This window comes from Sinocyclocheilus grahami, unplaced genomic scaffold (assembly GCF_001515645.1).
Source record: "Sinocyclocheilus grahami isolate Dianchi unplaced genomic scaffold, SAMN03320097.WGS_v1.1 scaffold362.1, whole genome shotgun sequence".
Taxonomy (NCBI): domain Eukaryota; kingdom Metazoa; phylum Chordata; class Actinopteri; order Cypriniformes; family Cyprinidae; genus Sinocyclocheilus; species Sinocyclocheilus grahami.
Genome location: NW_015505541.1, coordinates 566,959 through 585,485, shown reverse-complemented (window position 1 = coordinate 585,485; position 18,527 = coordinate 566,959). Strand labels below are relative to the sequence as shown.

Genomic DNA, 18,527 nt, shown 5'->3' with positions numbered 1-18,527 from the left:
CCCCCCCCCCCCAAATGCAATCCATAATTTTTCCCCCTGGTCTTTATACCATACTGCAATGTAAAAAGAATGTGGTGCCAAGTTTCTGCCTTTTTAATCACTTGATAAAGAAAATCTAGGTGAACAAACATTACAGAAAACAAGTTAAATGTTTTTATATTAATGAATACTTTTTACAGTGTTGAGTTTATTAAAAAAGGAACAATATTACTGTGATTAAATGGCAATAAAATGTGATGAAGCAACATAACTGTCATCAATAAAAATGTGTGATGTTCATCCAAATAAAACTGATAGGGTAGTTTAATATTAATATTTCACATGTACACTATCTTTGTTTTTTTAATATTCTGTAATGATTTAATATGAGCATAAAAAGTGACTAAACTTTGTTACTCAATATACAAAATAAAGTTACTGCCTTTTACAAGTCGAATGTTGAGACTGCTTTTTCAACCCTTAATTGTTTAGACTGGTGAAAATCCCAGAACAGATCGAGCTAACTTGTATATAAACATTTCTTAAATATTTCTCATTTTGAGCAGCATTCATTCATATCTGAAACATGGTCAAAGGAATTTTTGGTGAGCCATTGGTTGTTGGGTTATACACAGGAATGGGATCCACTACACTGACAGACAGGTTGTCATCTTCTAAATTTGCAGTCTTGAGGAAAAGTGTCACACAAGCAGGTGCACCTTATTCTGACCCTGCCAAAATGCAAGTGCCTGGGTCTTAAACATAAACGTATCTGGTCCTCTTTGGTAATGGCAGATGGGGTTAGCTGGTGGTCAGACTTGCTTCTTTCAGACGCAGTCTCTCTTTCTGAAATACGCAGAAATATGCATCATTATGAAGTCCCATTTAGCTGTGCATGCATTATGTAGTATAAAGGAATAGTTCACCCCAAAATAAAAAATTGGCTAAAACTTTACTCACCCTCAGGCCATTTGAGTTGTACATTAGTTTGTTTCTACAGATTTGGAGAACTTTATAATTACATCTTGCTCACCGATGGATCCTCTGCAGTGAATGGGTGCTGACAGAATGAGAGTCTAAACAGCTGATAAAAACATCACAAAAATCCACATGACTAGTCCATCAATAAATGTCTTGTGACATGAAAAGCTGTTTTTGTATAAAACAAATAAATGGTTAAGCCCTTTTAATTTGAAACGTTCAACTTTATGGATTATGGCGACAGTTTAAAGTTAAAAGCTGAAATGATGGATTCGTTTCTTACAAACACGCAGCTTTTCACTTCACAGGACATTTACTGATGGACTGGAGTCATGTGGATTATTGTGATGCTTTTATCAGCTGTTTGGACTCTCATTCTGACGGCACCCATTAACTGCAGAGGATCCATTGTTGAGCAAGTGATGTAATGCTAAATTTCTCCAAATCTGTTCTGATGAAGAAACTCATCTACATCTTGGATGGCCTGAGGGTGAGTAAATGTTCAGCAAAATTTCATTTTTGGGTGAACTATTCCTTTAAGAAGTGTCTGGATTAAAAACCTGATTCTTGAAAGTACAATAGTTACTAGTGTTTGAACCGCTTATCTATCTGCCACCCACACCTCAGCAGACTCTTACCAGTCCATTCGCATGTGCCCTTCTGGTCTCAATCTTTTTCTCTGCTGTCATGTTGCGCACTGACTGTTGGGCCTCTTTGATTCTGAAATCAAAAAGAGCAGAGATTGTATTTTACTTAACCACAAAGTTTCAATTCCAGCCAGTTTTAATGCTGAAAATCACTCAAAACAACAACCGCCAGTGAAGAAGTCATCATTACCTAGGTTATCACACTGTGTGGTTTGGTCAGAGCTGTTATATACGATGCTAGATGCTCAAGATGCTGTTAACTTCTCACCTCTGTTTGGATATGACCTTGTTCTCTCTCTTCCACCTGATCTTGAAATCACTGCAGAATTCAAACCAAAGTGTGAAAACATGGCCAGGCAAAATCTCTGGCTCTCCAGAACGTGGCTTCAGTCCAAAGTACTCCACTAGGTCACAGAAGCTGAGAAAGGAAAGTCATGAGGCAAAGCTGGAGATAATGCCAAAAATGTTTACAAAGTTTGCACTTTTTGTAATATTTTGAACAAGAGTGATGTGCTACCTTTTATGTGCCGATATCACTTGATGTTCCACAGTAATTAGCTCTTTTTGTGCTGTAAAATGAAAAGTTTATATCAACAATTTTGAATTTTGATTATATCATAATCAGCACCACAGTCAATATTAAGTGCCAATATCTCTTCTATTACTTCAGGGTCTTCATCTGTCCTCTTTAACAGCGATAATGCACCACTCTGTCAGTTATAATACTAACAGCAATATTGTCATATCATTCATAGCCTTTCTACAAGGGCCTCAAAGACAATGTTGAAACTCCTTTACTAAGAAGTCTCCTTCATTGCCAAAGTCTCCCTGATTTCTATCTCTGCGTCTGTCTTCTGAACCTGACCAGCTATCTCGTACAGGTACGGAGTTACAGACACTTATCAGGTCCCCCAAAAGAGCACATGGCAGATATTCTTCATGACTGCAGGATGTGTGCCGTCTTATCTGTGTAGCGGAGACAATCAAATAATTATAGTAGGAATAATGTGAGGAAAGGAAAAGCTTTGCTGCTATGTACATAACATAAACATGTATATAAATACATACATAAACTACAAACAGAATAAATATTTGTCTGGTTCACTAACAGCTAGCGTTGTCTCGTCTAGCTGAACTGTAGTAAATGACGACAAGTTTATGTCTTGCCTCTATGATCTGCAAAACAATCCTGTATACAATCTAAGCAAACTTTTGTTCTCCTCTCCATCAATCATCTAGAGAGGCAGGTCGTCTCAGAGATCAACGAGACTTCATATCTGAACAAGGTAGACGAGAGGGATTGGCTGATGTGACAGAGCACATAAATAGAAGGCTTAAAAACTTCGAATACAGATCCTCTTCTAAAAGGAAACGTGGGCTAATCGCACGCATCTTAGCATAGCTTACCGTTGCCAATGAAAAAGTCCATTTTCTCCTTGAAGGGATGTACGTGCTCATGAGATGAGTTGGTACACACAGTTAAGACATCCTTTTCACAAACTGTACGAGACAAAAACAATAACATTGGGTTAGAGTAAAGTCCCTGACCAGATCCAATTTGAAGAAGTCATTCATTGTAAAACAACGTTTTTTAGCCAAAAATAAACAGTCCGATTTTTTTCTGTTAGACCACCATGAGTGCTTACTTTTTATTCCAATAACCCTGATTTTGAAGTATAAATGCCACAATGAAGCTAGAAGATTATGTTCTTTGCAGATGCCTTCTCACTAAGGTGATTTAAAATAAAGTGTGCATTTATATTACATTAATGGCAGTTACCTGGCAATGTTTTAGACATCTGGTATAGGACACTTCAAATGCCAAGTAAAAGCAAACTGCAAATACAGTGAAATTCTTTCTAATCACAACACTAAACTGCTTATATGCTAAAATGTAACCAATATTTTATTTTACAAATCATAAAAATTTGTTATTTAGGCATTAATGGTTTCTTTTGAAAGAAATCAATACATTTACTCAGCAAGGACGCATTAAATTGATCAAAACTCACAGTAAAGATTTCTGAAGGACCATGTGACATTGAAGACTGGAGTAATAGATGCTGAAAATTCAGATTTGCCATCACATGAATACAGTATAGTAGTTGTATAAATATATTACTATATAATAGAAAAGTTACTTTAAAATGTAATATTTCAAAATGAATATATTGTTTTTAATATGTTTTTACTAGATTTTTGATCAAATAAATGTAGCCTTGTATTTCAAAATATATTATTGGTGAAACCAATACAATTTTGACTAAAACCATGTATTGCCATATTCTAGGTGGGTGACGATTGCATTTTTTCTTTAACCAGGAATCAACAATCATTCACAACCTCAGCTTAAGTTGGCTTTATCAAGCCATTTAAAATCACAGCTACTGTGGTCAAAGCTATTAGCACATCGCTGATTACTTGCAGATGGAATGAAAGCGTTTTCTGCTGATAAAGCAAAGTCTGTTAGTGCCTAATTACAACATCACTGCGGTGAATTATGCCGATCACATCTGTAAAAACAATGATTACAGTAAACTGATTTTGATTATGAGCGGTTAATGTGAAAATGTGTAACATGAGGGAATATCTGAAGTCTGAAAACAAGTTGAGCGACAGCATTCTACTGTAGGTATGTTGATATTGCACTGTATATATCTTGACATATCAGCCTAATTGTGACGAGCTAAGTAGAGTAATTGCCTTATTTTTCTTGTGCTATAAACAAATGATAATACAGTCATCATTTGTTCGCCCTCACATCATTCCAAACTTGTATGACTTTCTTACTTTGATGTTAAAACTTATTTCGCATCTACAATTAAAGTCAGCGAGGTCCAAAACAAGACTGGACCCCAGTGATTTTCACTGAATTAACAAAACAAAACACTCTTCTTTTGTGCTCCATGGTTTGAAATGTCATGAATTAAATTTTTTTTGAGTAAACTACCCCTTTAAACCCTTTTTGTTTGCACTTGTTATAATATTTCAAAATGAATATATTGTTTTTAATATGTTTTTACTAGATTTTTGATCAAATAAATGTAGCCTTGTATTTCAAAATATATTATTGGTGAAACCAATACAATTTTTACTAAAACCATGTATGTCACTATTGCCATATTCTAGGTGGGTGACGATTGCATTTTTTCTTTAACCAGGAATCAACAATCATTCACAACCTCAGCTTAAGTTGGCTTTATCAAGCCATTTAAAATCACAGCTACTGTGGTCAAAGCTATTAGCACATCGCTGATTACTTGCAGATGGAATGAAAGCGTTTTCTGCTGATAAAGCAAAGTCTGTTAGTGCCTAATTACAACATCACTGCGGTGAATTATGCCGATCACATCTGTAAAAACAATGATTACAGTAAACTGATTTTGATTATGAGCGGTTAATGTGAAAATGTGTAACATGAGGGAATATCTGAAGTCTGAAAACAAGTTGAGCGACAGCATTCTACTGTAGGTATGTTGATATTGCACTGTATATATCTTGACATATCAGCCTAATTGTGACGAGCTAAGTAGAGTAATTGCCTTATTTTTCTTGTGCTATAAACAAATGATAATACAGTCATCATTTGTTCGCCCTCACATCATTCCAAACTTGTATGACTTTCTTACTTTGATGTTAAAACTTATTTCGCATCTACAATTAAAGTCAGCGAGGTCCAAAACAAGACTGGACCCCAGTGATTTTCACTGAATTAACAAAACAAAACACTCTTCTTTTGTGCTCCATGGAAGAAAGAATGTCATACAGGTTTGAAATGTCATGAATTACATTTTTTTTGAGTAAACTACCCCTTTAAACCCTTTTTGTTTGCACTTGTTACTAACCTACTGCCTCTAACCAATGAACAAGAAAACACAATAGAGCTAAAGCTCCACCTGTGGCAGAGTCAGAGGTTATCAAATGTCTTTTTCTCTGGGTAAGATCTGTTTTGATGCACCTCTGATTGCATCCTCAGATAGTCATTGTGCCACCCGTGGACCTTTGTTCACCATCCAATCAGAGGATCAGAGGAGCCAGTCTCCTGCCCCAGTCATAATACAACCTGATGGGAAGCCAGGACTGTTGGACACGCTCCATCTGCATCTCACTCCAGATAAGGCTACACACACTACTGTTTTCATTAAGCATTTGTGTAAACTGTGAACACGGCTGGCAATGACGAAGAAGTCGAGTGTCTTTCCCACAGCATTTCTACGAGAAATATCGATTCATTAAAGTCTAGCTTGATTAGGTTCTCATATATGTACTGTAGTTTCCGCCAAGGCGGCTCACAGCTACATTCACGTTTTCTCAACTGTGCACCGCAGCGAGCCAAACCACAATCACAAAGAGATCAAAAAGATGTCTCAAACGCAAACCAGATGAATCAGCTGTGGAGACTGAGAGCATTAGATGTGCTTCACAATGTTGTCATAATTGTCTCTGGAAAATAAAATCACAGGGACATTCCCTTTTTGTGTAGGCACACAGTGACTAATTTGATTAGTGCAGCACTTTCTTGCTCCGCAACATAGCATCGCAGACAAATGCGGTCACCTTGAGCAGCCAAAACCTCAGTGGGGCCGTAAGTAATGCACACAAGACACCAAAAATCAAACAAACACAGCACAAAAACAAAAAAACAAAGACACGATTCTCTCGCAGTCATGAGGGGAGTTCAAACAGCAGGGGAAAAAAAGGGAGAGCGCGATGGGCCAGATTTGGCAGTCTCTCCGTCGCCCGATAAGAAAAGCTTGTTAAGAGGTAAAGAAAAGAATCTCTGACACACATCTGCAGGGCCACACTGAACTCGGACTGATACAGTGTAGCACGAGAACGGCAGTGCATCTCTGTGCAGATTAAGCCCATCCCGCCAGCGATAAGCTGCTCTTCTCTCAGATTACATAAGCGCCAAAGCACTGTAGCCTTTGGCCCCTCCGACGGAGCTAAAGAATCACACAATGCCAAAAGCATCTGATGGGCGGGATTAAAGTCATATCTAAAAGGCGCCAGGGCAAAACCACACAGACTCCACTTTGTCTCCACAGACATGTACATACGCAAACATGTCTGTATATTCCACCTGATCTAATGTGGTTTAATAATGAGTTGTTGCTAACAGATGCTGTAAAGTCCTCAGGATTCAGCTGGAGCCATGTTGCAGGATTGTAGCCATCCATCCACTCAAACCCATGTAATCTTGCTTCTTTTGATGCTAGAGTAAATCAGTGGCATGCTAAAAGTGTTTTTGCTAATTCTTACCTGTCAGGTCTCTGTTCAGCTTCCTGAGATCCTTTGAGAGGTCATCAAACTTCACTTGAGAGGACAGGAAAACATCTTGAGGTTCGGGCAAAGGAAAGATGCTCTTTTCTGTCCCAGCGTTCTGAAGAGAGATTTAAGGGTCAGTGACATATTTAGGTGTCCATGATAAAGACAAGACTTACAAATCTATATTAAAATGTGTCAAGTTTTTACCCCAGCATTCAAAAAACATTTCTAAAAGAAGTATTTTATGCTCACCAAGGCTGGATTTATTTGATCAAAAATGCAATAAAAAGGGTAATATTGTGAAACATTATTATAACTTCAAATAACTGTTTTTATTTTCATATACTTTAAAATGTAATTTGTTCTTGTGATGGTAAAGCTGATTTTTCAGCATCATTACTCCAGTCTTCAGTGTCACATGATCCTTCAGAAATCATTCTAATATGCTGACTTGATTGAGATCAAGAAACGTTTCTTATTATTATCAAAGTTGAAAAGTTGTGCTGCTTAACATTTTTTGTGGAATATTGTGGAATTATATATATTTTTTCCAGGATTCTTTGATGAATAGAAAGTTCAAAAGAACAGCATTTATTTTAAATAGAAATATTTTTTAACATTATAAATTGATAAATCTAATGTGTCATTTATCGTATAAAACGTCCCCCCTCCACCAAAATTAAAAAAAAAAAATCATATTTATTCCAAAGTTTTGAACAGTAGTGTAATTTATTTTTTATTCATGTAGGTTTTAAAAACCTTTAATACCATTTTTAAGAAAAAAATAAATTTAATAAAATAAAATAAACATTTTTTCTTCATTTTGATATCATTATGAGAGCACCCTGACAGTTGTTTCAATCTAAATTATTTTTAATTTAGAAATGAAAAACATTGCATTTTAGTATATTCCAGTCATTGTATAAATTGCATTTTTCACGTATCACTGAATAAATTAACAGAAATTAATTAACAGAAAAATGAGTCATTGACCCTGAAAATAATGTGACCAGAAGAAGTGTGCAGATCTGTACTGTGCAAAATATATCATTGCATGTGAAGAATTACACGTTCATGGTTTACCTGATCAAGGTGACGCAGATAGTAGGAAACAATGTAGTCCAACAGACTAATGGGATTTTCCTGCAGATTTATAAAGAATTATGTCAAAAGCATACATCACCTCGTACAAACAGAAAAAACAAGGCTCTATCAAACACCTCAGTGTGTTTGTGTGCTTTCACAGTGTCAAACACGGGCTCATGAAATGGAGAAAAAGGTTACCCTGCTCTTGACGTCTTTAAGCTTAGGAAGAATCTCAAGCCCGAAGCCGTCAGCCTGTCCTCGAGCTCTGCTGCCTCCATTCATGTAGTTTCCCAGAGCAAGCACCAGTCCTATCACCTCCTTCACACTGTCTTTCTCCAACAGATACTAAAACACATCACCATTTATTTATGAATTTATCACTCTTCATAATGGAGATGTAGGAGACAAAGCAAGCACTTAGACCTCACTTGAATAAACGGAAGCTGTCTGAAGGGCTGTTTTTGACTGTTAAGAATGCCAGCATTGATACTTTATCAAATGTTTGATAGTATCTGAGGTCTGACCTCTTTGAAAAGTGCCTTTGTACCTTGCAGACGTGAAGAATAATCTCGGTCTTGCGCTGTATGGAGGCAACAGCGTCAGTAAACTTCGACTGAAAAATTAAACAGTGAACTCGACTGGAGAACTCAGGGATCTGGGAGAGTTCAAACAGGAACCTGTCAAGGAAAAGCAATGAACATCTGTCAACCTAAAGTGCGTAGTGTTGAAAACACTACTCTGTCTTCGTCTGTCCTCAAATGAAGGAACCTTAGAGAAGTATACATTGCAAAAAAGTGCCCTTGTAAGTGACAATTGACGTATCACTAGTTTGCTAGTTGCAGGAAAAAGTGAGTTATCTGGTGTGTTTCTGGAATATCTCACTGTTCAGGCTTGTCCAGTAGTTTGACCTGCTCCTTGTCTGAGGTTTCATAGTGTTTCTTAATCTTCTCTAACTCCTCGGGCTGAGCTCTCTGGGAGAAACAGAACAGACGCATTCATAAGACAACTGACCAATGATACACACATAAACTTATGAAACCACACAGGAACTATCAATTACTTAGTTATGTTGGAACTGGAACTAGTATTTATGTGAATTGTCTGGAGTGATTTTGTTGAGAAATGTGAGTTGAATGGATTTAAATTAGGGCTGTCAAACGATTAATCGTGATTAATCGCATCCAAAATAAAAGTTTTTGTTTACATAATATATGTGTGTGTATGTGTATATTTATTATGTATATATAAATACAAACACATGCATGTATATATTTAAGAAAAATATGTTGTGTTTATATATTAAATATATTTATGCATAATATAAAATATAAGAATATAAATGTATATACATGTAAATATTTTTAAAATATATATACTCTATGTGTTTGTATTTATATATACATAATAAATATACACAGTACACACACATATATTATGTAAAAAAAAACTTTTATTTTGGATGCGATTAATCGCGATTAATCGTTTGACAGCACTAATTTAAATACAGTAAAATGCTTAAATACAGTAAAAATGTTAATTATCGGAAATATTTGAAGGAATATCCTACAAGTTAAGCTAAATTTAATCTCAGCCTTTTAGCTCCTTTTTTTAACCCAGCAGAAATCTGGGTGACAGTGCGACATTACCAATGGAAGTGAATGGGGTCAATCCGTAAACATTCAAATATTCACTCTTTCAACAGTATAGCCACGTTACCATGATTTTAAGATGGAAAAACTTTATAGTGACCTTTCTGTTTAAAATTCTATACAACTGATGAAAATACATCATAAACCCTAATATCACAGTACAAATACATTAGAATAATTAATGTGCTTCATATAAAATAATAATCTCCACATTTCTGCTTTTAGATCTTCCAAACATTGGCCTTAATCACTTTCACTGTAACCTCCATTTTTGCTATTTTCAACAACACAAAAGAGAAAACATGCAAGGGGTGCAGGATATGTAGGACTTTGTGAATGATGGATGTTCAAATTTTGTGCAAAACTACTGTTTTGGAGGCTGGGATTCAGTGTGGGCCTGTACATAAGTAAATTTCCAGTGTGGCAGTATACTTACATTTTCATACATGGCTTCAATAGCATCCAAGTCAACCACAGAATTGTCCAGAGTCAAAACAGCTGTGTAGGGAAGAAGTATTAGTCTCTAGACAAGAAGACTGATTAGTTATTGGACACGTGTGTGTCATGGATGTGATAAGTGAATGTAAAAGTGGCTAAATATGTATTTGAGAGCTTTTTTTCCCCTGAAGGAATTCACTGTTCAATTGACTAAAGTCATCATAAACATCTGCCTGTCTGACTCTGTTAAGCCAAACTGTGATGACTTCAAGATTTTCAATGGGAAAAATATAGGACTGATGTACACACCATAATGTGGAGAACCCAAAGAGTATTTCTAGCGGTAAACCACAAGACAAGTTTATTTAACAAACATACAGTCAATTTATTCCTAATAAGAGCTGGAGCCAATCACATTGTTGCAAGATATGTCTCTATATACAGAATCATTTCAACATCATGTCTTAGCTTGCCTTTCGCCATCCAGGCCACACAAATATGTATCATTTTAACATGTCTGTTTATTATTAGTGGAGGAAAAATGAGTCTGGATAGAATAACTTTGCTGAGCTGGTGGTCCAGTATTTCTCAGCATATATACAGTGTGATTTACCTTGCTGGATGTCCTTCATCTCCAGATGGAGACTTGAGATTAGGATGCCCACGGCCTGAGAGCGCTTGCCATCCAGTAATTTAATGACCTAAAATCCACGTTCACAAGACAAACCCCACCACAGAATAGCATTTACTTCTAAATGACTTAGATCATAAGTTAAGTGCATTCTGCTTACTCTACCATATGAATACAAGGTCGCAAAGACTCATGCTTGTATTATGCAAAAGTGGAATGAATGAATAACAAAATAACCTTTGGGAAATTCCAAACTTCCATTATAAATCCGCCTGCCAAAGGTAACAATGGCATGATCACATTTCATAAACAGGTTCATTTATTTCAAATTATTCCCATTTCCTATATAATTATATCAATTTCAAAGGCATTTGTGGGATCCTGATATTACACATAAGCATTTATATCAAAAACGGCAGATTCTATCAAGTGACAGCACCTGATAAATTATGTTTCTGTTTATAGAAACGTACTTATCAGAGGTGAATGCATGAATGCATAATTTCTGCTAGTGTTCCAGTAATATATATAATTCGGAAGTGTTGAAAACTGCTCCACCTAGTGGACACTTATCAAATATGCACTTTGAGCAATGAATTACATTTATGCATTTGGGCAGACACTTTTATCCAAAGCGATTTAAAGTGCATGTGCATTTTTTTAATTAGTTCAATCAAACCAACATGCTCGCATTTGCTATATAAATATGGGATGGACCCTCTCTATGTCATATCATTTTTCTCATCTTCAGGCAAGAGTGGTACCTTCCTGGCTTTGGTTTTCTTCTCATAGGCTTCAGATAGGGGCTTTCTTTTGGTGGGCGACGTGGCTTTAGCAAACAGTTCCGCAAACTCATTGGTGTTTATTATCTCTGGCTCGTCCAGGGAACTCCATAGCATATTGTTCCTTAGAAAAGACAGAAACAGATGACGAGAGATTTTATGTTTTTCCAATATTTGACGTTTTCAACAGTTTTGCTCACATTAAGGCTTATCGAGATTGAATCTTCACACTTCAAAGTCACAGAACAGGCCACGACCAAAGCATTTCCTAATACTGGCATCTGTAAAAACCCAAGTTAATGAGTTATTTACTGTTTCTGGGTAAGCATGCCTACAAGCAGGAAAAGTAAAATCAACAGGGGCTCAATGTGAGTAATCTGATTTGCTAAATGTTCTCTCCCATAAAAATAATTAAGGAGCCAGGACGACGGCGCATAGCTAAGCTTGACTGGGTTCGGCTTTGGCTTGACAAAATGCTCACGGAGAGAGCAGAAAGCTTTCATGAGGAGTCAAATAACATTGCAACAGCACAGAGGTGGCCGGGGAGCTGAATCCCACAGAAATCCACACCGCCACTAGAGGTCCTGGAAAGACTGCCGCTCGGCCTGTGGCTGGCCCCTCAAGCAGACAAATGTCTGCAGTGGTCTGTCTTAAGCATCCCATGAGGTCTGACGAGGGAGAGTTGAAAATGTCAGCGTCACTTGTGGACATACATTGTGTGGTTGAGGAATGTTATGAGTGGTGAACAATGGAAATGTTTATATGGAATACAGGTAGAGTGGGATGGTGTTTTTTTAAGGTTTTATTTTTTTAGTTTAGAGCAGTTAAGAGCTATTTAAAAGCATGGCCAGTGTTGTTATTGTTAACTAAAACTCTTAAAAATGTGTCAAGTCAAATATAAATATTACATGAAAAACTTTTGAGACGTAAAAAAAATTTGATGTTTTTTTGGCAACTAACTGAAATAAAATAACTTTACATTTAAGTATAAAAATTACTAAAACTAAAACTGAAATAAAAGAAAACTGAAGCTATATAAAAAATATTTAGCTATATAAAGCTATATAAAATATATATAAAAAAACTAAAAGCAAATGTGAAAAATTCTAAAAATAAAATGAAAACTAAAAATGTAAAAATAAAAGCTAAATCAATTAAAAAAAACTATAATACTGTATTAATGATACTAAATGATTACAGATTGTGACAGTGGCTAAGCACTTTGTCATGATATCTTAAAACAATGCGAGTGAATGATGATGGATGATCAGAAGTGTCTCTTTTTACCTGTATTCAGTATATAGTAATACAATTGACATATTTGTGTTTGGGTCAATGACATACAAGTGTAAAAATTCTTTTAAAAATCTACTTTAAAAATGTATCTGATATTTTCAGAGATTTTTGATCTTGACACGCAGTCATGAGGGGGCTTCTTGAACATACAATTTCCAGTTTTATGTTTTTTTTTATGCTTCTGCATGTTGATCGCACCATGCCTTAGCAGTCAAGTAGATTTGTTAAAATATTATTCACTTTTTTTAACAAAACGTAAAATGAACTCATTCTTTTAGTAAGGTTTTTTCATTATATCAAGACAATTAGGCAAAAAACAAACAAACAAAAAACGGACTGCTATGTTATTGACCTGCGCCAATTAAAATATGAGGTAAGGGGATAAGGGATACCTGTTATCTTGAATCTGTATCCGTGTCCAGTACAGCGGTTTCATTGGACAGACCGGTTCCATTGACGGCTTGCGAGTAGGATAGTCTGCCGCTTTACTGGAGAAGATACCAACTCCAGGAGGAGGGGGAGGAGGAGGGGGGGCAGAGTGGAAGACAGGTGGTGGCACACCACTTCCTGTCATTGGTGGAGGTGGTGGAGGAGGCACACTTCCTGGCCTCTCTAGTGGCTGAGCAGGAAGTGGAGGTACATTAGGAGTACAAGGGCCTGTTGGAGGAGGAGGAGGAGGAGGAGGAGGAGGAGGAGGGGGTGGAGTATTGTTGTTATCCATCTGTAACTTTAGTTTGCCAGTAAAGTTTTTTGTTGAGTTGAGGTCAGCATTTTTAGGCAGGGGGTCAAAACCCCTGCTCTGGGTTTCCTTGGCCTCCTCAGGCTTGTTGACTGTCTCTCTTTCTGTCTGAATACATACAGAGCGGAAGGACCATGGCTCGATGTTGTCTTCAGTGGACACAGCAGCATCTCTGTGATTTCTGTCTCTTTCTCTTTGTAAGCTGGCGATGGTTGTCCCTAATCTGGACAGATCCTCTTCATTCTTCTTTTGTAACTGGAAGAGCTCACGTTTGAAGTCAGCCTGCATTAAAAAGTCCAAACATCAACATAAAAAAAAAATTCCCCAGAGATGCATGAACTGATAAAAAAACAAAAAAAACATTTTGAGCTTCTCACCTGTAACTTCTCCACCTCTTCATTACATTCCCTTTTTAGCTGCAGAAGAGCTGCCTGATGCTCTGAGAATATAAAACAAAGGCATGACTAAATGTATCTCAAAACCCATTGAATAGTTCTAGAAACTCGATAAATCAAAGCTCTACCACATAATATATGTAAATATATAGAATAATAAGAATGTATACACTATACCATTCAAAAATTTGGGTATGGTAAGATTTATAAACATTTTTCAAAGACACCTCTTATGTTCATTAAGGCTGCATTTATTTGATCAAAAATACAGTAAAACAGCAACATTGTGAATTATTGTTTACAATAAAAAATGTTTTCTATTTTAATATATTTTAAAATGTAATTAATTTCTGAGATGGCAAAGCTGAATATTCAGCAGCCACTACTCCAGTCTCCAGTGCCATAAATACAAAATATTGAAAACAGTGCTGCTTAATTATGTTTATGGAGCATTTTTTGAAATATAAATCTTTTGTAACATTATATGTATTACTTGCTTATTTTGTAATCAATTTAATGCATCCTTGCTGAAAAAATATCTTACTCTATCATAAATGGGATTAAGAATTAGATATCCAATAAATGTTGCAGATGTAAGAATTTCCAATAGATGGCAGTGGTGGGACTGTTATAAATGGATGATCACTGCCTTGTCTAGAGAACCATGGGAAAACTGTTTTATGTAAGAGAACTAATTTCCTCAAGTATAATCATACCAAGATATATGACAACACCATTCTGACTGTGTGCTTTTTAGGTGTGGCTGTGGACTGCACACCCTTTAAATCTATAAGACACTGCAATATGGGCAATGGAACTGATGCTCAATGAGGGTTATTATAAAACTATATAGTATTGAATGCACACATTTGGCATAAGACTAGTGACTGCATTACTGAGAAAACATTTAGACTTACAAATAAGAAATAGTGTGACATTGAGTCATTTCATCAGTAGAACAGCCCTAGGAACACATTTGGGGTGGAGGTGTATTGGAATTTGTTTGGACAGTGTTGTGTCATTAGATACTAAGGCAAATATTGGAATCAGAGCAAACATTTACACTTACTGCTGTTGTTTCTGATTATACAATAAGCCCTTACCTGCTTCAGTGTATTTTAGACCAATCTTTTCCTCTTCGTCTTTGGGTTTTGTTGGAGGCCAAACAGTCTGAAGTCGCTTAGGAGTGTGCTCCTCACTCACTTCAGCCTATAAGACACAATTAATGTGCATTGTACCATTTAAATATGTTGAAATAAAGAGCCTATTAAAATAAAATAACTAAAATGATTACACTTCATTGGTGCACATAAAACAAGGCTTTTCACGTGTATTGATACTGAGATGCTACCATCAAATGCAATCATCTGTTCACTTCATACTTTGGAATCAGTAGTTTCTTTGTTGTCTGGAGACTTGCTTGAGGTTCTATCAAAGAAGGCTTTGAGGACGTCTTTGTCCCTGTTGATCTTCCTCTTTACAGTGTCCAGGTCCATGCGATTTGAAGTGTCCTTTTTGGCAGATTTAACTGCGAAGAAAGCCTTCAATGCCCCTAAGGCCGTCTCTGCATTTGTAGATTTGTTTGTTTCCTCAGACTGGAGAACGGCCGGCTCCTCTACAGTTGTCTCTGGCTTTTCTGCAGGTTCCTGACTGATTGGAGACAGTGGGGGGCTTGTCATGCTCTCTTGCTTTCTCTTCCCTTCCCCCTTGCTGAGGAATTGGGTAAGCTGTTCTAGGAAGTCTCCCTTGACTTCTTTCTTGTTAGACTGATCGGTAAAAAGTCCTTTTTTGGCAGGGCTTTGGGGTTGCTCTGGAGTGTCTTTTTCCTCAAGGGCTTCTTTCTTGGGGCTGAGCAGCCCGGTGAAGAGGGACGACAGTTGGAGGGGTTTCTCTTTTACTGCTTTGGGGGTTTGGTCAGTTGTGGTCTTCTCAGTGAAAGATGAATCTGTATCTAACACAGTCTCTTCTTGTATTATTTCTTCTTCATTCTCTTTATTCATTTCTTCTTCTGTATGCACTTTTATCACCTGTTCCTCTAGCTGTATGGTCACAGGTTCTGGTTCTGATTTATCTAGCTCAGTTGAACTGTGTTCTTCAGTGTCACAGAGGCCAGAATCTTCTGAAATCTCACCTCCAGTCTCAGAATGTTTCATTTGGTTGTTCTGGCTTGTGGCAGGTGGATGGACCTCCACAAACTTGCTGTCTGATTCTGCACTGCTTCTATTGAATGTAGCTTCACCAACAGTCTCATCTCTCAACTGGATCTTTTCAGTATCTACACATAATCCTGCAGAAAGATCTTCAACACGTGTAAGGGTGATGACTACAGTTCTGGTGTTCGCAGGTGAGTTTGAAGAAAGAACCTTTTTAACTTCACAATGTGTTAATGTGGTCTGAATATCCATGTTTGTGGATGTCTGGTGGTCGTTAATCAGAGTTTGTTCATTTGCACCAGTTCTGGTTACCTCTGGAACATCTGCAGAAACTTGCTGTCTGATTCTGCACTGCTTCTATTGAATGTAGCTTCACCAACAGTCTCATCTCTCGACTGGATCTTTTCAGTATCTACACATAATCCTGCAGAAAGATCTTCAACACGTGTTAGGGTGATGACTACAGTTCTGGTGTTCGCAGGTGAGTTTGAAGAAAGAACCTTTTTAACTTCACAATGTGTTAATGTGGTCTGAATATCCATGTTTGTGGATGTCTGGTGGTCGTTAATCAGAGTTTGTTCATTTGCACCAGTTCTGGTTACCTCTTGAACATCTGCAGTGTTTTGATGATTTCCATCACGCTCTATTTTGCTCTCAGCAGCAGATACGTCCTGCTGACTTTGCACTGAAAAGTCATTGTTATTTGTGGATGAGTTCAAAGACTCTGTTATTAAAAATTCAGTCAGATTGTTTCTGTCAGAGGGAATATTTGTACTTTTAGTGTCTGTGAGGACATCCTGACAGACTCTGTCTTTCAATGGTTCTTTCTCAGTGTTCTCTCTGAATATTTTCATTTTTTCTTTGCTGCTGCTGGTTTCCTCTATGTGGCCTTCTTCTCTCTTATTTTGCACAACACCAAAAAGCTCCTCATTGGTGACATTACCTGATTCCATAACAACGGTCTCATTTTCAGATATGTCCTGCTTGAGTCTGTTTTTGCTCATATCCTTATCATTGCTTTTTGAAACAAACTCTTCATCCCTGTATAAAGATCCTTCTCTGAAATCAGGTTCTTTATTATGCACTGTAATGAGTGCTGGGTTCTCAAGTTGTTTGTCCAGTCTGTTAGCATTGTCACTGGCTGAGACCTCGTAAAGTGATTTAGACTTTGTGTCAGCTTGACCATCTGTTACGTCCTGGTCAGTCTGGCGTGCTGCTGATGTTTTATTGTAATTATCTCTCGGGTGGTCAACATTCAGGTCCAAGTCCACTTCCTCCTTTTCTGAAGAAAAATCTATTTCATCCGCTTCATTGACATTCTGATGCTCTGAACTGTCGACATGGTCCCTTTTTCTGTCTTTCTCAGCATTTGTTTGTAAAGTCTTAACAATTATATCAAAATCATCCCCTTGATCATCGATGCCATCCTGCCTTTGAACACATTTTTGTTGATCATTAGCATCTCCTTTCTCAGTCAAAGACTGAAAAGAAGTCACATTTGGATTCTCCTCAGTCTGTGTTTGGAGTTCATGCTTTTCATGGTGAGTAAAAAAGTTTGTTAATTTGTCCAAAAATGAATTACTGGGCTTACTCTCCATTTCCTTCCGGTACAGTCTACTGCCTCTTTAAGACCAAATTTAGTCTGTCTGTATTCAAACAACCATATTCCACAAGTGAATAAAACAGGTAGCAAAGTCAAAATTCAAATCTCCGGAGTTAAAACTGAAGTGTCCATGTTTGCCGTTACAAAAAGTCTAGGTTCTTTCCATTAGCCTTCCCAAGGCTAGCCAACTCTGAATTTCCGGTCCTTGTGCTGACAAATTATGAATATGAATAAGTTCCATATATTATCTTTTACTGTTTTGAAATACTGTTCTGTTTTAATAAAATAATTTTAGTTTAGGTCTAGTGTAATATGTTGTCCTTACATGAAGTTTCCAGAATTACGGACGCCAGGAAAATGTCCATTAAAAAGCAGAGATGCTGTTCTCAGTCTCTCATTACAGGAGAGCTCAAGAAATGGAAAGAAAGAAAAAAAAAAACATTCCGCAACGACATTCTAAATAGTGCCAGCATGCAGCTTGGTCCTTTTATCCTGCCTTTACATTCTTTTTAGCCTCTTCATTCTTTTCCATTTTGGATTTTGTAATGTTTACTTGATTTTAATCCACAGTTTGCAACAAGAGCGCATACACCAGCACATGAAATACAAATATAGGCAGTAGGTGCTCCACCCACCTATTTTCTGCCACATGATTTCTGGTCACACACTCAGTCGCCCATGAGGAAGAAGTGGCACCTCAGTACCACACCCAAAAGAGCACACAAAGCTCCAGTAAGAGTAACTGTCCAGTCAGGACAGTCTATCCTGCTTCCATAAGGCTGGATATCTCCTTCTGTCCACTTCACACTGGATAATGTCACATTAATCAGTACGATTAACCTGTTAACCCCACCTACATCCTTGTTTTGTCATCTGTTTT

At 37.1% G+C, this 18,527-nt stretch overlaps 1 protein-coding gene across 1 annotated transcript; it reads right to left on the bottom strand.

Annotated features, from left to right (window-relative positions):
- Positions 1-59: 59 nt before the first annotated feature.
- On the bottom strand, positions 60-17,858 carry LOC107549073 (formin-like). The gene is made up of 18 exons (XM_016230005.1): positions 16,425-17,858; positions 15,274-16,356; positions 14,995-15,100; positions 13,874-13,935; positions 13,150-13,778; positions 11,444-11,585; positions 10,662-10,749; positions 10,047-10,108; positions 8,844-8,932; positions 8,509-8,638; positions 8,160-8,306; positions 7,959-8,018; positions 6,870-6,990; positions 3,015-3,107; positions 2,125-2,176; positions 1,876-2,025; positions 1,599-1,680; positions 60-825 (listed from the first exon to the last, which is right to left on the bottom strand). Exons 1-18 carry the CDS (start codon positions 17,640-17,642, stop codon positions 781-783), a joined length of 4,359 nt encoding a protein of 1,452 aa, XP_016085491.1. The 5' UTR covers positions 17,643-17,858; the 3' UTR covers positions 60-780.
- Positions 17,859-18,527: the final 669 nt, after the last annotated feature.